The 27,065-nt window shown below is 40.7% G+C and overlaps 1 protein-coding gene across 6 annotated transcripts in view; it reads right to left on the bottom strand.

Annotated features, from left to right (window-relative positions):
• CDYL (chromodomain Y like) overlaps positions 1 to 27,065 on the bottom strand; it is a 247,461-nt gene that overhangs the window by 184,142 nt on the left and 36,254 nt on the right. Inside the window, exon 1 of one of the 6 annotated variants that reach the window (XM_023624395.2) lies at positions 4,005 to 4,441. The exons of 2 other annotated variants lie outside the window; for them this stretch is intronic. In XM_023624395.2, the coding sequence (XP_023480163.1) occupies positions 4,005 to 4,028 (24 nt within the window). In that variant the 5' untranslated portion in view covers positions 4,029 to 4,441. Of the gene's footprint in view, positions 1 to 3,281; positions 3,398 to 4,004; positions 4,442 to 27,065 lie in introns of those variants that run through there. 3 more of the 6 variants (XM_070244864.1, XM_070244865.1, XM_070244862.1) reach the window with 3 other exon arrangements.

Raw genomic sequence — 27,065 nt, 5'->3', positions numbered from 1 at the left:
TTTTTTATTGACTGAAACATGCATGCATTAGATAAATATTTTCTCAGAAGGCCAAGACTAGATCACTGAGATCTTAATAAAATTTAAATTAGCTATTACAGTAGTTCTTGAGGGGAAAACCCCATGTCCACAGAGAAAAAAAGGAACTACTAAGATACACAAATAAGGAGAATGCATTTTACAGTGTACAGTCCTTATTCGGTCCCATGTGAACAAAGTCGTATGGTGGTTATTGACCACTGCATAAATTCAAGTCCTCTTGATCTCACCTTTTTCTTTGGTGGGATTATCAGTTTACCTGACACTTTGAAATCTCAAAGGAAAACAAGTTTGGTTTGGGGGTTTGAGAGTTGAGTGTGCAGTCTTTTTTATCTTTAATTAAGAATGGAAGAAGATAAAGATGTTTCCTAGAATAACACATACTCACTTAACAACACCTGATACAGCATTTTACCAAGCATGAATTGCTTTTACATGCTAACGTCACTTAGCTTCACATCTCTCTGAAGTAGTTACTATCATTCCCATTTTACTGATGAGAAAGTTCAGATGAGACAGTTACTTAGAAAGACACACAGCTACTCCCTTTGCTCCGCAGAAGGGAGAGTGGGACCCAGAACTCCCGGCTCTAAGGCTAGAGCTGGATTGGAGCTGGAAGGCCTTGAATCCCGCCACACTTCACCCTCCACGTGCCCCACCCCAGTGTGCACCGCAGCTCCAGAGCAGCTGACCATCTAAAGCAGAGGTTAGCAAACTAAGACCTGCAGGCCAAAGCCAGCCCAGTGCCTGTTTTTGGAGAAGCCATGGGCTAAGAATAATTTTTGCATTTTTAAGTGACTGAAAAAAAACAAAAACAAAAGAATATTTCACGACATGTAAAAACTACATGAAATTTGAATTTTACTGTCCATAAACAGTTTTATTGGAACGTAGCACTCACTCATTTAGGTGCCGTCTATGGTACAGCAGAGTTGAGTCGATGCAACAGAGACTGCCTGGCCGGCAAGGTCTAAAATAGTAACTATCTGGCCCTTTACATAAAGTTTGTGGACCCCTGATCTAAAAGATGCTGTCTTCTGTGAAAGCTATTAAGTTCTGAGCTTGGATGCATCAAAAATCTGTCTTTCCTGATCCTAGCTGCTGGAGATGCAGAGAGCAATTATTCTATCCTTCAACTAAGAGTAACTCTTCCAATTTTGGAAGGCTGATGCTCCACCCCGTCTGGTCTAGGCTCTGTGTTCCCTTATCTTTCACTCACAAGGCATAGTTACAATAACCATTTACATATGTACTAAGGACCTATTACCATATAGCAGGCACCATGCTAAGTGTTGGAGATCTCATTTCTTTTTAGATGAGAAAACCAAGAGTTACCTGATGGTAACTCACCCAAGTTCACATAGTTACTGCAGAATTGTGCTCTTACCATACATACCCCATTACTTCAAAAAGCAAAACTTTAAACTTCCTCTTTTGTCAATATATCCCTCTAGAATTGTGATGTTTGAGGCCAAATGTGAAACTTCTTTTTCAATTTAGGCAGAACTGGACAAAATAAGGCAACTAATGTCCCGTGACCTGGCTACTAAAGTACCTTAGTGTTCTCCCCCCGACCCCGCCGGGTCAAACAGCTTGTCTGACTGTGCTGTCCATTTGCAAGGGCATATCATTTCTGCCTCACAAATAATACTGCCTTGATTAAAACAATACAATTCTCTATCTTCAGAAACAAAACCAAGCCTCAGGGAGGCAGGCCAGATGAGTTAAAATACAGTAATAACCATCAGTGAGTGCTCACTATGGGAATTGTGGGGTATGCTCTACGTATTTTTTCATTTAAACTTGACAGCTCTATGGGGTAAGCATTGATCCCAGTTTTACAGACGAGGAAACTTAGCTTTCAAGGTTAATTTACCCAAGGTGATAGGGTTGGAATTCAATAACTCGGTTTTCTGAATTCGAATCCAGGCTCTCAACCACTATGCTCAACTTTCAAACATCAACTTTCAATCATAACATAGTCATAGTGTTGCCTACAAATAAAGGAGAAGTTAGAAAACTTACCCTGAAAGATACTGACCACCATATTATTTACTATCACCTTAACCATACTCCTCTAAAACACTTTTTTCAAAACTGAAAACCCAGAATCAAAGGTTCAATTGTGCAAGTGTACTATTTCTTTGCAATGTACTTCTTTCGTCCCCAATAGATGCTCTCTGAGGGCATGAACCATTCTCATGTCTCATACCTCCCTATGGAACCTCCACAGAGCAGGCATTCACTACACATGCTGAATAAACACAAACTTTGTACAAAATGTGACTTATAAATTAATTATGCCAGGAAAGTAGGGTAGAAAGCCTGAAGCTATAGAATAAGTAAAGAACGAACTAAATTTAGTTCATAATGCACTAGTAGTAAATGTATTGTTTTCAGGACCATTTTTATACACATAAGATACAACTTATGTATAAAGTGCTACTGTCACCCAAACACTAGTGGAATGAGTTAACTGATTACGTATTTATAATCACAAAAATGAAGAGTGAATACTCAAGCCTAAACTATCAAAGAATAATCTAATGTAGATACCAAAACTCCTCATAGCCTCATACTACGTACTTTCCCAACGGTATGCCTAAGCCTGGAAGACCAGCATCTTAGTCTCTACTTCAGGGCCTTCCCCATACAGAACACTTTCCTTCCTAAAACGGAAGCCTCTAGAGAACTGGGAGGTTTTCTCCCCTTGCATACCCAAATGACCCAAGATAGTATCTTGAACACAGCAGGACATAGCTAATGTGTAAAATGTTTGAATACAATGGAACATTTTCAATGCCAGCTAAAGTACACTGACCACACACAATGTAAGAGGCAGCAATAACCTTACCATTAATTCTACAGAAGGCAGCCTCCTCCCGAGAACTTCTGCAAACATTTGCTTTTAAAAAGCAACAAAAAGTTGCTAGAAGGCTATCATTATTGGCAATGGAGCTCCATTCCGTGCTCAACAGCAATACACCCAGAAGAGAAGACCAGAAGGCTCACAAGGGCCAAGGGGCTCTACTTGTTACAGATACTTAAGTCCCTAAACACCCAGGTCCCTAAACGCATCATAAAGGTGAATCCAGGGAGTATCCAGAAGTTTTAAGTCTCTTACGAAGACGTACTTATAAGTATATACATGAAACAGAAGAATCACTTATCCAAAGGAAGAGAGAGCCTTCCGAGCTTCTGTACTCCCAGGAAGTCTACTTTGAAATACGTCAAGAAGTTACCTCGAGGCATACAAAATATGTCGAAAGATCCAAACTGAGAACTCCAAAACTTGAAGCTGGCAAACCCATCGCCCATAACTTATAGCTCTGATGTGCCCTTTCTTACTTGCAACGCTGCGGCGCAAATGAATGACGGTGTATCAGCGTTAAATTTAAATTTCCTGGCTCTGGCCACAATGCTAACCTAATTAAAGCATGTGGTCAACGTTTAGCATTTTCGGTGCGATATTTTGCATCGCTTCGGCTAGAGCACAGTCGAGAGACAGTTCCACTCTTCCTCTTGCCCACCCCCCCCCCACCAAAACCCGAGGCAAAACCCTCCCCGAAACGCTTTATTAAATGGACAGGAAAACACCCCCGCGCCGCCCAGACCCCGCCGAGCGGGAGCGGGCTTCACACCCACCGCCCTCGCCAAGAACACTTCGGGCTCGGTCTGAGCAAGTCACTCGTGTCAGCGCTACTTCCCCGCGGCCGGGGACCGCGGGAGCCCGACGACTCCGGGGAGGCCCCCGCCCGCCGGGCCCCCGGGGCGGAGCGGCTCGGGCTCCCCTCGCACGCGTTTCCCGTCCAGCAAACTGTGGCCGCGGGGCGGGGGTGGGGGGGGCGCCGGCGGCAGAGCGGGCCGTCGGGCTGGACGCGGCCGGGCCGGGCCGGGCGGGCGCCGGGGGGGCGGCGCGGGGCGGCGGGCGGGGGCGGCCCGAGGGCCGGGGGGAGGGGAGGTACCTCGTACAGCTCCTCGGAAGCCATGGTGGGCGGCGGAGTTGCGGGCGGGCGAGAGGGGCAGGGTCGGGGCGAGGCGCCGACGCCGCCGGGCGGCCGACACTTTGTTTCAGTTGGGTCCCTGCGTGGCCTGCGCTTCCTGCTCCCGCTCCCGGCGCCGGGGCTCGGCACGGACGAGCCTCTCACTTACTGCCAGTGCGGGCCGGCGGCGGCGGCGGCGGCGGGGTTGTGCGCAGGAGCAGCTGCGCAACGCGCCCTCCGCGCCCCGCGCTCACTCCCCGGCGGGCCGGCTCGGGCTCGGGCTCATCGCGCCCCGCCGCGGGGCCGGGCCGGGTTGGGGCGGGCGCGGCGGCGGTGCACGGCGGCGCGGATGGCTCCGCGGCTCCCCCTCTCCGGTGTAGTGCAAAAAGCTTCCTACTTGCGACCAAAAAACCTGCCCTGGCTACTGAGCATGCCCAGTGCGGCCGCCCGGGCCCGGCGAAGCCGCGCTCCCGCGCTCCGGGTTTTCGGGCCGCCCGCGCGGGAGGGGCGGGGCGGCCGAGGGGAGCAGCGGGCTCCGCTCCGGGCCGAGGCCGGCGGGCGGCCGCCAGCAGCCAGCCGGCAGGAAGGGGAGGAGCCAGGAGCAGTGGGCGGGGCCGCGGCGAGACGTGGGCGGGGCTGCGGGAAGCGGTGGGCGGGGCCCCGACTTCTCCAAGTCCCCTCGCGGAGGTGGGACCCGGCCGCGCCTCGCCGGCCCGCCCGCCTCGACGTGGGTGCTGGGTGCTAGGCCCGGCCGGGCGGGACCAAGGACCTCGAGGGTCGGGGCGGAGGACGGCGGTGCCCAGTGGGGCCGGCATCGGCGTGTACGAAGTTGCTCGGGGGCCGTGGGGCGAGGCGGCCCTCGTCTAGAGCCTTCCGCCCGACGGCAGGGGCCGGGCCGCCTAATGCGCGGCCTCCGTCCTGGAGAGCGCAGACCTCTCCCCCGCGGTCCCGGTGCGGGGCCAGGCCCGCCCGCGGAGGACAGGCGGCGTGGCCAGGTGGAACCCCCCGCCCTACCACGTGCCCGCCTCCCCCGCGGCAGCCGCCAAGACCCGGAGCCCGGAATGCCCGCCCGGCCGTGTGGCCCGGCGCGCTCCGGGCACGCTCGATCGGCGGCAGGCCGGGGGTGGGAGCCGGGGGCGGGAGCCCGGCGCAGTCGAGGGCGGCGCGAGGGCGCGGCTGCCTCCACTCTGCCCGCAGCTTCCCCCACGCCAGGCCTCCCCGTTCTTGGAGCGTCCACCTCCTCTGAAGGAGACTTGGGAGGAGGGGCTGGAACCTGGACTCCAGGGAGGTCCGAGTTCTAAAGGAACGAAGCTGTCAATGGTGGTTCTCCTTGGGGGGAACGGTGTGGACAACTACACGACAGGCCCTCTCGGTCAGAACAGCGATGGCTGGCCCTTCCTCCACTTTGCAGTGGAGATAGGCAAACTGGGGACGGCGCGCCTGGCGAGCTCCCAGGGCGCACCTGCCGGGAGACTGGACGTTTCCCCATCCGTGCGGAATGAGGAAGGGGCTTCCTGGCCCGACTTCCCCAAACAGCGGGCAACTACAGACCTTCCTGCTGAATACAGCGGAACTTCTCCACCGGGCACTGCGGAGACATTTTTTCATTCTCCCCCACCCCCTACACCTGGTAGCCACCGCCAACTCTTACATCTCTCCCAGTGCACCCTCTCCTGCCGTCCCTTTCCTGGTGCTCTATCTAGCTCGGGTTCGTAAATGATCTCCTCGTCAGCAGCCCCTCCCACCAGTTTTCTTCCTAAAACCCAATTCGATTGTGCCCCGATTATGCAGTTTAACAACCACAAGGTTTTCCACAGACCTCACTGAATTTCCTGCCCTCCCCACGTCGAGGAACTAGCACAACTCCTGCCCTTCAAGTCACTTTAAGTCAAATCACCCCGGTGCTTCTACCTGCAATTCTCTCTGCCTAGAGTGCCCCCCTTTCAACCTTAACCTCTAGCTGCGACGTCACCTGAAAACCATAGCCTTTTCACTTCCAGAGCAGAATTAGCTACTGCCTCTCCAACGGCCCCTGAAGCACTCAGGCGTGCTCCATTGCAGCACTTATTTCAATGTATTTTAACTGTTGGTCCACTCTTCTCTCCCACCTCCATTTCTAGACTATGACCAACTCCCAGATCTCATCTTCAAATTTGATTCTCCAGCCCCTAGTTACCGTTCTCTACATCAAAGGTAAGTTTTTATTCAATGAATTGGAATTCCATTGTCCGCAAAAAAGCCTGATACCCACACGTCCAATTCCCATTATCAAATACTTTGACAAGAATCAAAAGTTCAAGTCCCCACTTCCTTTACCTGTCAAGGCGCTCTCAAGCTCTGCCTCTTTCCCTGATTGCCCAGCCAATTCTCTCTCCCTCCTCCAAATATTAGCAACTCTTTCCTCTCACTTAGCATTGCCATTACTTGCTGCATTTGACTATTGTCTCTCTAAGCACACAAATGCGTCGGCGTAGGTTGTAAGCTTCTTGAAGGCAAGGACTAAGACTTCATATATCTGTTAAGTCTCAAAGCAATTAGCGCACATTACAGTGAGTGCTCACATACTTGCAAGAGATGGTTAAAAATCACAGTGGCATAATAAAATATAAATAAGAAAAAAGGGATTCTCAATATGAAATGAACAGATACATCTCACATGTAAACCTGTGTACAATGATAGACCAGTATAAATATAAACATGAACATTCCTTCTTTTTCTTAAGGCCATCGCCCTAATTATTACCACTGTCAGAACAGAGTTCGTTAAGCATTCACAAGTTGCTCCGCCGTGTGCTTAATGGTCTGTAATGTTAAATTTGTTGTCTCTAAAGTCTCCAGTAAGACCTCTTTTACCAAGGGGAGGGGAGGAAGAAATGAGGATAGAAAGACCTCCACCCATACTCAGATGTTGAGCTAGTACATTTGATATATATAATCATAGTGTAAGGTGACTTTCCTTGTTGTGGAAAAAGAAGGGGGCGGGAAATACAGCCTTAAAAAAGTAACTCCCAAAAGTCAATTTACACAGACCTTTAATCCTGATGACCTGAATTATTGATGCTGCTATGATTAGTCATCAACATTGAAAGAGTAACCACTGGGTAGAGGTCACCTCCCTAACGAAGCAGGAGTAAGCCATTCTCCTCGGCTCAGCTCTAGCTACCTCTCTCCTCCAACAATTAGTTGGTTTCCATCTTAATTAAGAACACTGGCAGAGGAGACTGGTATGGTACTAAGGTACCAAGTAGTGACTGAGAAATTGAGCATGTCTTCACCTGTCCACTTTGTTCCTCTCATCTGCCCTCCACCTAAAACACCCACTGGTTTATTGCATGCTATTTTCCTTATGTATGTATTTTACCTCATTTGTTCAATTTGTCTTACTTTTAAGCAAATTCTGCTTTGTCTCCTTACTTTTTCATATAAACATTTTATCAGTCCTCATAACAGAAGTAAATATGTCCAAGATCATTTAGTGGCTTTGAATTTATACCACCTTTCATGAAGTAGTCAAGTTTTGCAGTAGTTACCATGACCACGTGTGTGGGTGCTGTGAAAGTATTTTCTCGGTGAATTGAGAATAAAAGTGAAATCACATCCCCTAAACACATCAAGGAAGATATCTGCATTGTACCAAAAACTCATGCAGCACAATAATACATACTAAAATATATAAATCTTAACAATTATAGAAGTGGTCAACAAGAGAGACGATGTACACAGATGCAGTTAAAATACCGTACACATCTACCGACAATAAGCTTCAACTCTTACCTGACGTGAGCCAGTGCAGGAGACCAACAGAAAACAGTTTACTCATTTTCCAAATTTATCCAAGCAATTGGTAATCGACAATCAGTACCGCTCAAGATAAGACTCTCCAGATCAGGAGTGGAAGCCATTCCCCATCTTGGCAGAACAATGACTGATAAACTAGAGGTTCTCCCCTTTTCCCATTCAACAGCCCAACCAATCGCTTCTTCCATTCTCCCAAGAATCTGCATTTCATCTACATTTGAATCCCAAGGCTCCCAAGAGGAGATGGGGGATGGGACTGGAGAGACAAAAGAAGCCAAAATCCAGCGACTAGTCCACTCCTAGAGCCAAAAGCATTTTAAGGTTGGGTGGCTGTGAATAAGCTGCTGATAATGGTTCCCTCCATCAATTTTGTACCCCAAAAACATAATCTATCTTGGCTACCTCCTCCAAAACCCAAAATTTAACTGTGGTTTTTATGAAAAAGTGACCTAAGTTTGTGTGTTTGTCTTTGCACACTGTGGCCAGAGAAATTAAACACCGTTCCTGTTATAGAGTATCTACTCCATAAAACTTGGGGAAATTCCTATCAATCACCTACTCAAACGAAAGTAAGACAATTTCAAGCCTGAGAGGCAAAAGAGAGAAACAATACCAGTCATAAGATGAATTCAGATGCTAGGCCCTTCTCCGAACTTGGAGCCGTCCAGTTCTTCCTTCCCTGAAAGCTTCAGTTGGGTGTCAGGCCCCTTTTCCTTTCTGGATAACCAAAACCTCTGATTCCTGGTTTCAGCTGCTGCCTCCTTCCCTGGGCAAATGGTCAGTTTCCTCATTTCCACTGGCAGCCTCTCCCTGCCTGCATCCACCTTGGTCCCAGGTATTATTCTCTCTTTTGTATGGAGGCTAGTGTTTAATTCAGTTGCCACACTGCTGTTTCCTGGCCCAACGCCACCATTTATTTAATCTCTTCGCCCTAGTGACATCAGGTTTGAGACGTCTTTGCATCTGATTTCACCAGTTTCCTCTTAGGCTGAGGTTCCACCATTGCCCAAACCTCATCAATTTACATTTAAAGGTCACTTTCTTTCTCAACTAGAGTTAGTGTTTAACTGCGGTTCCTTGTTCTATTTAGCTAATGGTGATTCTACCAAAAGAATTCTTGTAACATGGATTTGTTTTACCTTCTTGTGGTTGAAATAACTGATCAAGAATGAGGAAGTTTTTCATGTACAACTTTATACATCACCCAACCTTCTGGAAAAAGAAAATAACCAAAAATCATAAAGAGTAAACAGCCTCAAGGTACTGCTGTGACATTCTGGTTGACTTTATTCCAGGGCACTAATTCATTTTGGATTCCTGAAAATACATCAAATGTAAATGTCCGTTGAATTATGGTGGATAATTGTATTCGTCACTCAAGTGAGACCATCTAGTAACCTCGTTACCTTCTGGCCTTTTCTAGAGAAAGAGATTATCAAGTAGCAGACATTCTGGCTGATAAGGAAAATAGGAACACCAGGCCAACCAAAAGTAGTGGAACCCAGAATTAGCCCAGGACCAGGACAGGTGGCGGTTGACTCTAAAGCATAGAGTAAATGAATTTGAAAGTAAAGCTGGGGCCACACAAGCATGGGAAAATGTATTGCGGCTTGATTTTTTTCAATCACTAGTATTGTCTAGTGCAGAGATTCTCAAATTGTGGTCCCCAGACCAGTAGAAACAGATTCACCTTGAAACTTGTTAGGAGTATAAATTCTCTACCCACCACCCACCTACTGGCACACAGCAGTCTGTTTAACAGGTCCTCCAGGTGATTCTGATGCATGCTAAAGTTTGAGAAGCACTGGTTTAGAACAGTTTTGTTTTTTTGTTTTTATCAATCTACAGATTTCAAACCATTTGTGGATGTTTAGATCATTTTAGTAGATCTTGACTAACATTTTTTAAATGAGATGGAATGGAATGGACTTCTATCACTTCATTAGGGTGGCTATTGTTTCCATTACATACACACACACACATGTTTATATGTATGCACATATATGTACACACACATACAAACACGTGTATTATCATGTACTAGGTCACATGTAAAATATATTTCTTACATTTCGATCGAGATCAAAAATTTTGAAAACCAATGTTTAGGAAATGGGTAACAAACCCCTGCAAAGTTGGATTGCTAATGACATGTAAATGGTATTGCCAAAGTGCTCTCAAACCTTTTTCTTCAATGGTTTAATGATCCCTTTTTTGTAGTACAAATCATTTCTCCATAAATACTACAAAGGTGTTCAGACCAGGTTCCTTTCTGAATTATCATATATTCTAGAGTAATATATTTTGAAGTAATAGGATTTATAGTATATATTTTAGGCCTTTTCTTTCTAAAGAATGTAGAAGCATTTCCAAAGAATACCCCTAACAGACTGCACAAAGTGAATGCAGTCTAATTTGTTCAACAGCAACATTTTAAAAAAATAAGCACAAGAAGCATTTACCCTGTGCTGGGAACCATTGTAAGCATTTTATGATATTAACCTCTTCAATTCAACAAGCACCTAATGAAAGTTATAGCTGATATTTACAAAGAACCCTAACTAAGCACATCCATCCGGAAAGCACCTTTTGGGGTAGGCACTATTATTGTCCCCATTCCTGGAAGTCGGGAAACTAAAATTCATACTCAGGTCCAGGTAACTCTAGGGCCTGAGCTTTCAACCATGGTTAGGGTCATTCATTCAATCACTAAATATTTATTGACCACTTATTGTATGCTAGGCCACTTGCTAATCAATGCATCTACAGTCACCCCTGCTCTCAGGAAGCTAATAATCTATTAGGATAGGTGGACATTAAATTGTCAGGAAAAAAATTCTTAATTATAAATAAAGGAAAATTTCAGGAAGCTGTGAGCTCATATGACCTGGAGCTGCATCTGGTTTATCTCTTTCCCCAAAACAGGGTCCATCAACCCATGGGCGCTCTAGACATGCTTGGGCATCAGCAAAGCATGATCATTGAAAAATAATTTTCAAATAATTTGATACCTCAAAAAGTATCTAATTAGCCATCGTAGGAGAAATCAACATTTTGACTTCTGTGCAATTGCTTTACAATTTAACATTGAAAAAAACCAAAATATTAGACATTCAAAATGACATGAGGAATAATAGGACAAAAGCCTGTGGGCCCACTCCCCAGTTTAAGAAGAATATTTCCATGTTCAAGCCAATATTTGGAAGACTTTTGAATAATTTATGGAAGGTAAGGGAGTATACCATGTTCTGTTCAGTATTTAGGGCTTATTTAGTTTTGGGGTTTTTTTTTTGGAAGATTAGCCCTGAGCTAACATCTGCCACCAATCCTCCTTTTTTTTGCTGAGGAAGGTTGGCCCAGAGCTAACATCTGTGCCCATCTTCCTCCACTTTACACGTGGGACACCCACCACAGCATGGCTTGCCAAGCCGTACGTAGGTCTGCACCCAGGATCCGAACCGGCAAAACCCAGGCTGCCAAAGCAGAATGTGTGAACTTAACCACTGCGCCACTGGGCCAGCCCCTACTATTTGTTTTTTTAATAAACTTTTTAATAATAGATTTACAGAAAAATTGCAGGGATAACATAGAGATTTCTTATATAGTCCACACCAGATTCCCCTATTACTAACATCTTACATTAGCATGGTACATTTGTCACAATTAATGAGCCAATATTGATACGTTATTAACTAAAGTCCTTACTTTATTTAGATTTCCTTAGTTTTTACCTAATGTCCATTTTCTGTTCTAGGATCTCATTTAGGCCACAACATTCCATTTAGTGATCGTATATCCTTAGGCTCTTCTTGGCTGTGACAGTTTCTCAGATTTTCCTTGTTTTGGGTGAGCTTTACGGTTTTGAAGAGTTCTGCTTGGATATTTTATAGAATTTCCCTCAGCTGGGATTTTTCTGATGTTTTTCTCATGATTAGACTGGGGTTATGTGTTTTGGGGAGGAAGACCACAGAGGTAAAATGCCTTTCTCGTCACATCGTATCAAGGGTACATACTATCAACGTGACTTACTGCTGTTGATGCTGACCTTGACCACCTGGCTAACATGGTGCTTGGCAGGTGTCTCCACTGTAAAGTTACTCTCCTCTTTTCTAATCTACACTGTTTGGGGGGGAGTTACAATGGGCAGCTGGCACTTAAGGACTGAGGAGCCGTCCTCCTCCTCCTTGAGAGCTGAGTATCTACAAAATCTATTTGGAATTCTCCCGCACAGGAGATATATCTCTTCTCCCCCACTTATTAATTTATTCAGTCATTTAATTATATCCATATAGACTAATGGCTATTTATTTTATACTTTGGATTATAATCCATACATCTTTATTTTGTTGTTCTGATTGTTCCGGCTTTGGCCATTGGGACCTCCTTCAGTTGGCTCCTATCGTTTGACATACTCCTGTTACTTTGGGGGGTGTTTGTATGTGTTGACCACTTCCTTACTTTTTGACATTGTTAGATCCTCCAGGCTCATCTTGTATGAGCCCCAGTTCTAGAATCAGCCATTTCTCCAAGTAGCCCTGGTCCCTTTTATTGAAGAATCATATTAGAAAGCAAGATCTGGGTGCGAGATTGCTCATTGCTGCTGAGACTTCTTTAGTTTTTGATTAGGTCATACCTAAACTACTGAACTAAAATCTGAAGGATGAACTAACTCGGTAAGAGGGTGGTGGAGATGGCCCCAGGCTGAGGGAAGAGCTTATGCAAAGGCCTAGATGTAGATGGAGCACATTTTTGAGAATCTGAAAGAAGCTGGTGTGGCTGGAATGCAGAGAACAGGAAGAGGGAAATAAAATGGAATTAAGAGGCACGTGAGTCTGATGGGTCATGACAATGTCCTGGGTGTCTTAAGCAATAATCTGATCTGTATTTTTAAAAAGCTTCGCTCTACGAAGAATGGGTAGTTGGGCAGAGTAGTTAGGGAATTATTGCACTATTGCATTAGCTTTGATCCTTTTTTTTAGATATAGAATTATTTCAAAATAAATTTTTGGTGAATGCTCTGCTGATGCCAAGCACTTACTCAACATGCCCATGAGGTGATGGACACTGTCTTTAGGACCTCCAATGCGACACTGAATAAAAGTGGTGATAGTGGACATCTTGTTTTGATTTTTATTAAAAGAGAAAGATTTCACTATTAGGAATGATATTTCCTAAAGTAATTTTGTAGGCATCTTTAATCAGATTAAGGAAGTTCTTTTCTAATCCTAGTTTTCTAAAATTTTTTACTAAATCATGAATGGATATTGAATTTTGTCATCTATTGAAATGATCATATGATTTTATTCCTTCATTTTGAAAACATATTGACATATTATTTTAAATTTTAAACCAATTTTCTTTTTCTGAAATAAACCAAATTTGGTTTTCATGCATTATCCTTTTGGTAAATGCCTAAGTTTATTGTGTTAATAATGTATTTAGGATTCTGAATATATGTTGAGAAAGGTTGGCCGGACATTTTCCTTTCTTACGTTCAAATTCTCGGCAGATTTTGATGTCAAGGTTATGCGTGTCTCGTAAGAAGAGCTGGCATATAATTCCTCTTTTCCAGTTTTTAGTTTGTGTATGAATGCCATTATTTCTTCCTTTAATATCTGTGTGCATTTGCTTGTAAAGCCATCTGGTCCTGTCATTCTGGTTAGAAGGCTTTAAATTATAGACTCGAATTTTTTAATAAAGGAATATTCAGGTTTTCTCTTTCTTCCTATGTCAATTTATCCATTTCATCTAGAATTTCAAATTTAATGGCATAAAATTATTTAGAAAATTTTAATACTGGTAGGATCTATAGTAATGTTCCATTTTTAATTTTTCAGAATATGTGTCACTTTTCTCCTTTTTCTTTCTCAGTCTTGCAAGGGCTATATTAATTTATTAGTCTTTTGAAAATAGCAACTTTGGACTTTTTTGATTTTCTGTGTTAGAAGTATCTTTTCTATGTCATTAGGCTCCTACCATCATTATTTCCTTTTCCTTTGGATTTTATTTGTTGTTCTTTTTCTAATTTCTTTAAGTGACTTTGTTCATTGACTTTCTGTCTTTATTTTCAAATGTATGTATTTAAACATATAAATTCCTCTGCATCCCACAAATCTTGATATTTTGCATTTTCATTATCATTTAGTTCAAAATATATTCCCATCTTATTGTGGTTTCTTCTATGACTGATGGATTATTAGAAGTATTGTTTCTTAATCTCAAAATAAAAGGATTTTCTAATTTTTATTTTTTTGTTATTTGATTTCTGGCTTAATGATGTAGTCAAAGAACGTAATCTGTAGAATTTCAATCCTTTGAAGTTTGTTGAGATATTTTATGTCATAAATATGCTCAAATGTTGTAGATATTCTATATGACACTTCAAAAGACTATGTAGGGGCTGGCCCTGTGGCCGAGTGGTTAAGTTCACATGCTCCGCTGCAGGCGGCCCAGTGTTTCGTTGGTTTGAATCCTGGGCATGGACATGGCACTGCTCATCAAACCACGCTGAGGCAGCGTCCCACATGCCACAACTAGAAGGACCCACAACGAAGAATATGCAACTATGTACCAGGGAGCTTTGGGGAGAAAAAGGAAAAAATAAAATCTTAAAAAAAAAAAAAAAAGACTATGTTCTTTGCAGTGGTTATGTGTAGTGATATATATCTAAAAATTTATATTATTTATTATATAAATTATATCATGATATATAAATTATGTTTATATAGTTAATTATATATAAATGATATATTAATATGTATAAATTACATATATTATTTATGTAATAGTAAACTTGAATACATTCATATATTATTGTAATATATTAATTAATATCATAATAATATATTTTTTATATATGAATATATACATTTGAGTTTACTATTTATGTTGTTTTACTATTTATGTTATTCAAATCCTCTATCAGTTACTGGGATAGGTGTGTTAAAATCTCCCAATATGATTGTGAATTTGTCTATGTCTTTTCAGTTAGTTTTTGCTTTATTTATTTTAAAGCTATTTATTAGGTACCTACAAGTTTAAACTGTTATATCTACCTGCTAAATGAAGCATTTTGTTGTTACAAAGAAGCTAATAATGCTTTTGACTTTGTCTGACATTAAGATACCTATAACCAACTCACTTTTGATTTGTATTTGTATGACAGATAAATCTTTCTCCGTCTTTGTATTTTTAAACTTTCTGGATCCTTATGTTTTATATAAATAGCAGTTTTGTTTGTTAATCAGGATGACAATCTTTGTCTTTTAATTGGGTATTTAGTCCATTTACATTTAAGGTAATTACTGATATGTGTAGTTTTGATTCTACCATATTATTCAGTATTTTCTATTATCCTGCCAGTTTTATGTTTCTTTTTTTCCTTCATCGATTTGTTTCAGATTGATTGAGAACTAAAAAAAGAAGTTATTTTTTTCTCCTTATTATCTTGAAAGTCACATGTTCTTTTACAATATTTATAGTGGCAATGCTAGAAATTATAATATGTGTCTTGCTCTTAACTAAGTGTAATATCAATACTATTATCATTTTCCTGGACAACATAATAACCTAAGAATATTTTACACCATTTATTCCATGTCCTCCTGATCAATGTCCCAGCACTATTTATTCCATGTCCCATCCTTATTGTTGTTTTGTATTTTAATTCTTTATTTTCAATGCCAATGTCACTATAATTAATGATTTATATAGCCAATATATTTTAGATTCATCCATTTAGTTAACCCTTTTTATTGCCCTTCATGTATTACTATATTTCCAGTCTTCTATGTGGAATCATTTTCCTTGTGCTAAAAACTAGTATTTTCTTTATTGCAGATTGCTGATGATGAATTCTCTCATTTTTTTTGTCTGAAAATGTCTATTTTACCTTTTTATAGAAGGCTGTGTCAGTTGGTATAGAATTCCAGTTTGGCAGTTTTCTTCTTTTTTTGTTTTTAATGAAATCATAAAAAATTTTTTTCTCCAGGCTTTATTAAGATTTAGTTGACGTATAACGTTATGTAAGTTTAAGGGGTACAATATGATGATTTGATACATATATATTACAAAATGATTACCACAATAAGGTTAGTTAACACCTCCATCACCTCACATAAATACCACTTTTTGTGGTAAGAACGTTTAAGATCTACACTTAGCAACTTTAAAGTATATAATACAGTATTGTTAGTTACTGTCACCATGCTGTATATTGGATCACCCCCACTTATTCATCTAATAACCAGAAGCTTAAATCGTTAAGATTAATTGGTTCTGGTGATGATCCAGTTTAGTTTGAAAAGCAAAGAGTGTAAACACTTGGCCATTAATAGATATATGAGGTTCATAAGTCATATGTATTAGGCATTTATAAGTTTAATGACTGTAACTCTTGTATGTTTAGTATTAAAAATATACAAAACAGAAACTGGTCTAACTATTGTTATATAGTAGAGCTCCTTAGGAGACCTGACTTATTGGACATGATAGAATAACAGGTAATTAGTATATCAATTGTCTTAAATGGTTTCTTTTAAATTACTAAAGGGTGTGTTAAAGTATAGTAAGAATTGGATTAATTGGAGCCCAATTAACAAAAAAACTCTCAGATTGTTTTGGGGCTTTATTTTTGGAAGTATGGGAATAAATTGAAAGACCTCCCAAATGTGAACAGAGCTTGCTATAGGAAGGGAGTCAGCCACGCTCACTTGTACTGTGAGGAGACTCAAAAGCAATCAGAGGAGTGTGAAAACTTCTAGTGAGAAAAAGGAGAACAGTCAGGGATGCTCTGATTGGAGGTTGTTGGCGTGGGGAAGCTGGAAATGGGCTAACTAGAAGCAGAGCATCTTGTATGATTGGTTTGGGGGCACATTTGACTTTTTCTGGTTGTTCCTGAGTTGAAAGTAGGGGGCAAAAAACAGGGATCTGGCAGTTCAAATTCTGGCTATTCTGGGACAATTGCTGCAGAAAACATGGTTTGGCTTCCTGGATTCGTTGTTTGAGAGGTTGTTTCTTATGTCTTATTTTCTCTTATTATTTTTAGTATATTGTGTTGTCTTCTGGTTTCCATTGAGAAATCTATATTTTTGCTCCTTTGAAGGTAATCTGTGTTCTCTTGCTTTTAAGATTTTCTCTGTCTTTAGTTTTTTAGCAGTTTTACTATGATGTGTGTTTGTGTATTTATCCTGATTGGAACTCACAGGACTCATTGAATCTATGGATTGATATCTTTTACCAGTTTGGGAAATTTTCTCAGCCATTATCTCTCTTTTTTTTTTCTAATTTTTTTTCCTCAGCTGTTAATGCTTAATGCTGCTGCTACCTCAGTCTCTTCTTCCCTTCTTGAGATCCAATGAACATAACGTTTGAGTTTTTCACTATAATCCTACATGTTTTGCTGTCTTTTCTGATTTTTCTGTTCTTTTGTTTTTCCGCTTCATTGTGGGTACCTTTTTCTGACATCTTTCAGTTTACTAATTCTCTCTCCAGTTGTGTCTGACCTGCTCTTAAAATTTTTTTTTATTGTGATCTTTAATCCAGACTAGCTGTTTGATGTATTAGTTTCTTTGTTCTTGGTTGAAATCTTCAATTTTGTTTGATTTTCTTTTTATCTCCTTGACCTTCATAATATAGCTATTTTGAAGTTGTGTCTCAAACTCTAACATTTGTAGCCTCTGTGGGTCTGTCTCCATTGTCTGCTGTTTCTATTGATTTTAGTTCATATTATTTTACTCCTTGTGTGTCTGATTATTTTTTATTATGTGCCAGATATTGTATTTGCAAAACTATAGAAATGTTTGAAATCTGGGATAATGCTATCTTTCTTCAAAGAGGATTTATGTTTGTTTCTGCCAACTACCTAGGTGCTCAAACACTCAAAGGTCACCTAAAGCCAATTTCATGAGTTGAGATAATTCAAACCTGAACTGCAGTCTTTAGGATTGCTTACTTCTGAATTACCCTTTTTCCTAAGGTCACTTTGAACATTTCTGTAAAAAAAGAGTTTTAGCTTAATATTATAACATATATTTGGAAATATGGTTGGAAGGGTGGGCTAGATCCTACAGTTGCTATAACACTTTACATCAAAGTGAGAACATGTTAAATTTCCATGTCAAGGAATGGGACAAGGTCAACGGGCTTTATTTATTAGTGGTGGGGGGGCTGGGAGTTGGGTTGCTTGGGAGAGAATTACAGAAAAAAAGCATGAAGTGAAGCCTCACTGATTTATCTGTTTTTCTCAAAGTTAGGCTTATATTTGACAGTTCCATCTATATTAAGCTCATGTTTCTCCCTCTTTACTACAAATCTTTCAACCAAGTATTTTCCTTTCCTCTGCCGGGCTTCTTCTTGGTCTATTTATGTTAATTTCCTCATAGCTTAGATTCAGATTTCTCACTCTGAATAGCTCAGTTTCACATACATCTTCCTCTATACTGGAAATAGATGGCCTGTCCCCTACTTTGCTGAGGCTTCTCCTCCTTTCCCTATTCATTGCCAACTCCATGAATATTCCTCTAAATGAAGCAAGCTTTTTTCTGACCAATCCATAAAGAACCAATGCTGTCAGCATTTAGCACTAAGGCCATCAACACTACACAGTCCTCTGAAAGCAGCATAAACATTTATTTATTCTTGGATATGTTTACTACTTGGATCATCATCTTTTTGTTTTTGTAATTGCCATGCTGTTTTCCCTGTCTTTGTCCTTGTGTGTGTTTGTTTGAATGCATCTCCACTTTCTGGTTTAGAGAGAGCTCCAAATGGAGTTTTAGCCAACAATACTGTGAACCCATGAGCTCCCAGTGCACAGGGTTTAGTGATGATGGTGAGATGAAAATGCCATCAACTCTATTGGTGAATTCTCACTTTTTAAAAATTTCAGCTTTATTGAAGTACAATTGACGAATAAAACTGTGAGATATTTAAAGTGTGCATTGTGGTGATTTGATATACATATACATTGTGAAAGGATTCCCCCCATTTAGTTAACTAACACATTCATCATTTCACATATTTATCTCTCCCTCTTTTTTTTTTTCAGTGAGAACATTTAAGTTCTACTCTCTTGGCAAATTTCAATTATACAGTACAGTAGTACCAACTATAGTCACCATGTTTTACGTTAGATCCTCAGACCTTATTCCTCTCATAGTGAAAAGTTTGTTCTACTGGTGCACTCTCACAGTAAATTTTTGTGAAGCACGGTTCTTTCTTGACCATGAGCGGATATGACTGTACCCTAGTGAGGTCAGTTCTTGTGGTTAAAAGATTGTTTCAACCCAAGGTTGACTCACTAATTTCAGCAGAAGAAACATACACTTGCTTTCAGGAATAGAGTTAAAATAAAACTAGCCTGATAATTTCTAAAATAAAAAGATCAATGGATTCTTTCAGTTTAAATGCTAGGAGTTGCAAAGCTACTAAAAAAAAGTTGAAAACAATTTTAATGTCTAGTATGTAAGCATGACTAAATAAATCATGGTATATCTATATAATAAAATATTATATAGCCCTTAAAAATAAGATCTTTGAAAAGATGGGGAAATGCATATGTCTTAATATTAAGCAAGAGAACCTCAACACAATGCATAAAATATCTCTGGAAGGATAGCATGTCAAAATGTTTAAAACTGGAAATATTAGTTTTTGTTATGGAGGAGAACTGGGTGACTGAGGGACAGAGGTGGGGGCAACTCTTCACTCTGTAGCCATTTGTACCTTCTGAGCTGTAAATTATGTAAATGTATTATTTACTTTTTAAAAATTAAGATAAATAAATAAAATGAAGAACCAGGAAATATAAAGGCATATGCAGTATAATGTCAACTATGCAAAGATGTACATAGAAAAATATCTGGCAAGAACTATGCTAAAAGATCAACATGATTCTCTCTGGAATTACAGGAATTTTGTAATTTCTGTGTTTTCCAGAGTTTTTATGGAAGCAAAGTTATTTTTAATGAAAATAAATTTTATTTGAAAATAAATGAAAAATATGAAATTTAAGGAATTTAGAAAACCTATTTATAAAATCCTTTAAAGGCTTAAAGTTTATAATCAAGTTTTTTCCACTTAGTGATAAAGTCATCCTTTGGAGGATTTTAATAAGCTTATTATAAATGAATAAAATTTATACAATACCTTTTCTTCAAAAGTCATATGGAAATTAGATTTTTCTTTCCATTAGTAGAAAAAATAATTTTTCTCTTCAAGAATGAGGCATATTCTGAGAGTCAAGAGACTTGAATTCTCACAATGAGCCTGCAGTAGTTATGTGACCTTGGACAAGTAGTTTAATTTCTATAAGTCAAATAATTTTCAGGGGCTGGCCTGGTGGCACAGTGGTTAAGTTCGCACGTTCCGCTTCAGCGGCCCGGGGTTCGCTGGTTTGGATCCCGGGTGCGGACATGGCACCACTTGGCAAGCCATGCTGTGGCAGGGTCCCACATATAAAGTGGAGGAAGATGGACATGGATGTTAGCTCAGGACCAGTCTTCCTCAGCAAAAAGAGGAGGATTGGCAGCAGATGTTAGCTCAGGGCTAATCTTCCTCAAAAAAAAAAAAAATTTTCAGTTCTGAAACAAAGAGCTTGGATTAGATTAGGGTTTCCAAGCATTTGGGCTAACATGAACCTGTAACATTTTCAAAAATACTGTGGAAATCAACATCAGTTTGCCAACTTTCTATTTTATTAAGGAAAGTCATTATAGCCACAATGAAACTCACAATGGCTACCCTTTCCATATATTATCATCATTGTTTCATAAAACGAATTTTAACACACATGCACAAAAGGAGAGTCCTAATCAGAAAATATAGGGTAACTCTATAAATTATATTACTTAGTTTTACCAAAAAAAAATCATTATAAAAATGTTTTTCTTGGGGCCAGCCCCATGGCCTAGTGGTGCAGTTGGCTTGCTCTGCTTTGGTGGTCCAGGTTCACAGATTCAGATCCTAAGTGTGGACCTATACCACTCCTCAACCATGCTGTGGTGGTGACCCACAAATAAAATAGAGGAAGATTGGCATAGATGTTAGCTCAGGGCTAATCTTCCTCCAGCAAAAAATACATATACGTATATTTCTCATTTTCTTGCAAACTTGTGTTTGGGAATCATCGGTTTAGATAAGGACCATTTCAACTCTAAAGCAGTGTGTTCTAAATATAGAAATATGCAAAAACCTTTTTAAAAATAGTCTGAGCTTATCTTCTATATTTATTCATGTCAATCAGTTATGAATACGATGGTGGCCCAAACCAATTGTTTATGGTCACAAAGAGTTTAAAAAGACAGTGACTCTCTTCAGTTATCAAATAACCAGAATAACTTCATTTTTCGGTACACATTGATGCTACATATTGGCCTACATGCACTATACTTCACCGAAAATAAGCTAAGAGGTAGACAAAAGTAACTCACTGTTATTAAAGAAATTGAAAGAGACTGAATTCACACAGTATTCTTAATTCCAAACCTATGTTCTTTTCATTTCTTCTATCAAAGTGACTTTCTTTCTTTCCATATTATATTGTTTGTAGATGATTTATATGACAACTCATTCCAAACCTCTGAGGGATATAGAAGATGTTTGAAATCCATCCTTGCCCTTTAGGAATTTAAAATCTGACCAAGAAGGCAAGGTAGACACACACTTATATTCCCCCTCCACCACACACATGAGAATTTTCCTTACAACACAAGGCAACATGCAATTGTACTGAATGAGTAATGCAAATAATAAATATAGTAGGCAAACTTTAGAAGAAAGTGAAAAACAGCTCAGAGGCTTGAGTTGGGCATTTCAAGGGAAAGAGGTGGGAGAAGAATATTTATTTCAGGAGAGGAAAGACTGTGTGAGCAAAAGTTTAGAAGGAAAATAAAATGCCTATTCCAGGGAGGGTGAAGAGAGCAGAAGACTGGAATGAAGTATATATTCTGGGTTGCAGTGGTTGATAAAGTTGGAAAAATAGGTTGGGGTCAAACTGTGGAAAGCCCAGACTGTCAAGCTAAGGACCTTAAGAGACTCTGGTCCACGGAAGGCTTCTGATCAGCTAAACAACAGGGCAACAGCTGCCCTCTGGAAGGTTCATCAGTAGTGATTCAGGAAAGGACAGTGTGCACAGGAGCTAGAGGCGGTAGGGGTGGACAGCAGTTTATTGGAGACATTAATGAGTAAGTGTGTGGACTAGAGGAAGAAAGAAAGGAAGAAAGGAAAATTGGGAAGAAGCAACATTACAGGACTTGGTGATGGATTCGGTACAAAGGGTAACAAGGACAAGGCAGAACCAAATAAGTATCCAAAGTTTTAAGCATCTATATTTAGTAGGAGAATTATGGTACCATACGCTAAAATAGGGACATAGAAAAAGTTTGTTTTTTGGGGGTTGGCCCCATGGCATGCTCTGCTTCAGCAGCCTGGGTTTGCAGGTTCAGATCCCCAGCGTGGACCTACACCACTTGTCAGCCATGCTGTGGCAGCATCCCACAGACGAAATAGAGGAGGATTGGCACAGATGTTAGCTCAGGGCTAATCTTCCTCAGCAGAAAATATATGTGTGTATATATGTATATAAAAGAAAAAGTTTGTCTTGGAGAAAATAAAGATAATTTAATTTTAGATATAAGTTTTAGGAAGCAGCTTAACATGACAGACCTGAGTTCAAATTTTATTTTTGCAATGCACTTCCTGAAGACCAGGGCAAATTTCTGTAACTCTCTGATCCCCAGTTTCCTAATAGGTAAAGTGAAGGTGGTAAAACCCACCTATAGGATGGTTCAGAGGATTAAATGAGATTTGTTTTTAAAGCACCCGTTGTAGCACATAGTATATATAATCAATAAAAAGATTTCTTTTGTTATTGCTAAGTCTTATGATAGCATTAACAAATAAAGTTGACAGTAATTATTAATGGCTGGTACAATTTGGGGTGTCAGTGGAAGTATCCAGTAGATAAGCTGAGCCAAGAGTTGGAACTCAAGTGAATATTCAGACTAGAGAGTTATCTGTCAAGAGTGACAGCTGATGCTTTAAGAAGGATTGGTTATCCTAGCAAGTGTGAAGGCTGAGTGCTGAACTTGGGAAATGCCTACAGTTAGAGGGTGAAGGGGAAGAGAAAATGTTTAAGACAAAGGCTTAATCAAAGAGGGAGTAGGAGAAAAGAGAGGATGCAATATTACAGAATTCAAGAGAGGGGTGATTGCAACAAAGGAGGAGTGTACATTTTCGAATGTTACAGAAAAGGCACATACCATGTATTACTTAAATTTTAGAGCAATTTCAAGAATTGGCATAATTGTCAAGACCATACGTAATAGAAATGATTTAGCTAATAGGATATTTTTCAAGAGTACATATTTATCACCCTCAAGGATAGACTTTCTAATTTACAGTAATCAAATATTAATTTAACAAATAGGAAGGGTTTGTAATCAGCATATTAAAGTACTAGCCAGACCAGTGCTGCATTGTGAAGATAATCTAATGGCATTTAATATGCACATAAGAATGAAAGTTGTTGGGAAATAACTCTTTAATATTCAAATATTCTTTCTTACAAATTAAACTCTTCATTTGTTTAATATACCCAGAGGACAAAGAGTAAACTTCAACCATTCTTTGTCCAAATTGTCACAAAATCCAAATGATACAATTCAACTGATTGAGATTTCACCCTTTCACATGTTGATCAATCCAAGAGCTATATGTCAAAGATCGAGTGCTTTATCTAGCCTTGGATATCTGGCTGTAAGTTTAAGAGATCTTCCAGAGCTAAATGCATCTTCTGAAATGAAAATCTGTCAACTTCATGGACTTGGAAATGTGACTGGTTTACATTCATGACTCACAAATGCCTCTGACAAATCATAGGTGAGCATCATCCCCAAGGCCCAGCTGCAGCAGGGACTCGGCGTGAAGACTTGGAGTCGACGCTCCACTGGCAAATGATGCCGAGGCGATGCAACGGAAATTTACAGACTTGCTACAATTGATTTATAAAAACAAGTGGGTTAACAAAATATTGGCCAAACCAAGAGATAAAAGAAGTTGTCAAAGGAAAAATGGGTAAGATAATTAAAGCAAGGAGAAGATTATTACAGAGTAATATATTCCATTTGCTAAACAAATTTGGCTCTTAGTGTGCTAGTGGCCGGAGCAAAGTAAAAGCAGTCCCAGGTATGAGGTTGATGCCTTTGTTCATAAGATAAAACACTGTTTAGTAAAAGCCACCGTTCTCCTGAAGCTGCAACCCCAGGGGAATTTCTCCTGTGGGTCCTTACAAAGAAGTTTCTGGCGTTGGAGCAGATTGGGCTGTAGGAAAATCCCCAGGTTAAATATCATGACACATTTCTTAGGTGGGTGAGAGCATCCCCCGTGTAAGCACAATTCAATGAAGTCCATTCTACAAGGAGGCAAACACCTGTGATCTAAACACACAGTGCTCTGATGACCAGGTTTGATCAAAGGTGAATTTTAGGATATCCAACAGAATGGGTAAATGCATACCTTTCAGGGAAGTCCCACAAACATTGTTTCTCAAAAATCAGTACTTGCTAAATGACTGGACAGCAGGGAGTTCAAGGTCGTGTTCTCTAGTGAGAGCTGGAGTGTGGCCTTCTGTGTGCTCGTGGGCAGGCACATGCCCTTGACTGCTGGCAGACCGAGAGGAAGGACAGGCTCTGTGGTGAGAACGGCCTGACCCAGCACCTCTCAGGGAGCTCATGACTAGTCACCATTTGATTCCTTTGAGCCTGTTTTCTCGATTTAAAATGATAATGAAGATCATTAAATACTATGTCTTATTTTGGTTTGTAGAGTTTCAAACGCAGTCTCCCATTTTGTCGGATTTGTCTTTACTGCAATGTGAGGAGGCAGGGCAGGTATCCTCATTTTACAGATGATGCTCCCAAAAGGAAGAGGCAAGCTCCAGAGGTCTTTCGAGGGCTAAGGTTCCACGATTTTCACTATGAAATTTCTTGTCTACCTGGTCTTTCAGGATCCCAGCCTCGATGGTATTAGCATTCACTATGCTTTTTGAAATATAAAATCCTGGGAGGCAGGTAATGGTTTGTTAGGAGAGCACTAGGAGGGTGCCTGTCAATATTATCCTGATTTCAGCCCACACTGTGCGCTTAAATCTTCCCCGTTCGGATTCTTCTTCCCTGAAGTTAGGATGATAGCCTGTTAAACTACAAGCTCAGAAATGTAAATTTTTAAAGTTGTCATGCCAGCAGGAAAAAGAGACTATGACTGAATGCCTTACAGCTTTAAAGAGCCATAAAGACCTTTGTTTGGAGCCACTGCAGCCCCCTCACTGCCCCTCACAACATTCATCAAGGGAAGGAAGGGAGCCGATCTCTTTCCCCGCGGTCCCCAGCCTCAGGGACGGTAACCGGCGTCAGCGGAATTCTCAGGAGCACCCCGCCCAGAATACGTTGCGAATGTTAACAAGGGCGAGAGGCTGCTAGGAAGACCCGATGTCCCCGTGCTAATTGCCCCACACATTATTGCTGCTTCATTCTGGTGCAGGGGATTCATTGGGTCACATGTGCAGTGACACATGCTAGAGATTGGAGTAGCTACTTAATGGCTGCAAAAATAGAGATGCCACGCCGGCTGGCACGCAGCTGTGGCCTTGCCCAGTATTACCAAATTCATGCCGGCCAGGACCCAGCAAAACAGTCTCGGGAAAGATGAGCAAGGCACCCCACAGCGTGTTAACATTCCTTCAACTTGTAAAAGATACAGCCTTTTCTTAAGCATTTACAGTGAACAAAAGTGAAGGCCTCCTGAGGTAGTTTGCATTTCCAAGTATGGTTTCTTCTGTCATTTTTTTTTTTCTGTCCCACTGGGAGAAGTTTTAAAACCAAAATTGGTTGGATGGAGTTAAAAGCTGGTCTATAGCAGAATAGAGCAATTTTTCCTGTGAGTTTGCATTTGTTTTCCACCCTTCCCCTGAATGGAGAGTGCATTTGTGGGTATATAGGGTGTTTCAGCCCTGCTTGTACTGATCTCTTTGCAAACAACAGTCCTCCTCATCGTCACTGTTAAGGTTCTAGACACTGAAATGTCTTAAAAGCAAAAGGAAGCACACTTTGAATACATTTTAAAGGGAAGCGGGAGTGAAGTAGAATAAGTATATTTAAGTACTTAAATAAACGTTACTCTCTTGGAAGCATTAAGGTGGTGTAGACCAATGCTTCTCCAACTGTAATGAGCCTCAGATCACTGAGTGCCTCATTAATAGGCAGATTCTGACTCTGTCGTCTGGGGTGGAGTCGGAGAGCCTGCAGTTCTCACACACTCCCGGGGGGAGCTGATGCTGCTGGCCATGGAGGATACTTTATCAAGGAAGAGAATAAACCTACCCTTATTAGCAACATTTCTATCATTTACAAAAAATTTCTGGGCTACCCTTGTCAGACCATTAAAAAGAGCATTTTGCTGAAAGCCAAATATCTGTAATTTAAAACTCTAGAAAAACACATCTATTTTTTTGTGTGAGACAGCAAACTCATCTCTACGAACTCACGTCAGGTGCAGAATCTCCCTTTAATTCTTTCTCTAGCCCTTGTCATTTACACACGCTTTTCATACCCATTTAATACATCATACTTTATTCATTTTAAGAAGACTAAGTAGTAGCTGCCTAATTAGGAATGAGACGACAAATGTTCCATATTGTGGGAACAGCATATGCAAAAGCCCAGAGGCTTCCCTCACCCATGGAAAATTTGCTGTCTCACATGAACTCCCTTATACCTGCCTTGACCAGATGGTCCAGCTGGTTCCTATTGTCTTGGTGTAGTCAGTAAGAAGGCCCCTTTCACTCTCAAAAGGGTCCCAGTTTAGAAAATAAATCATAGAATCACTCTCCTTGTAGCCCATACTGCTTGTATAGTCATTTGGCTTTTAACACATTGTTGTCCTGTGTTGCTAATTATTTCTATTTATGTCCATGTTTTAGGTTTCCAATGAGATTACGATTTATTTGAGAGCATCAGTAATTTCATTCATTCAAAATCGAAATTTACTAAATGTTCTTTAAAACATCTAGGGGTCATTGTCCATATGCAATTGCAAGTTGGATTCAGATAGCTCTTAAAGTCAGAAAACATAAGTCTGTTCAATATCTGGGTAGCAGTGGGAACCCTGGTGGAGCACATCCATCCATTCGTCCGTCCACTCATCTAACAAAACTTCACTGAAAACCACTCTGTGCCAGGCTCTGGGCTA

Source organism: Equus caballus, chromosome 20 (assembly GCF_041296265.1).
Source record: "Equus caballus isolate H_3958 breed thoroughbred chromosome 20, TB-T2T, whole genome shotgun sequence".
Classification (NCBI taxonomy): Eukaryota; Metazoa; Chordata; class Mammalia; order Perissodactyla; family Equidae; genus Equus; species Equus caballus.
This window is presented reverse-complemented; position numbering and strand designations above follow the sequence as displayed.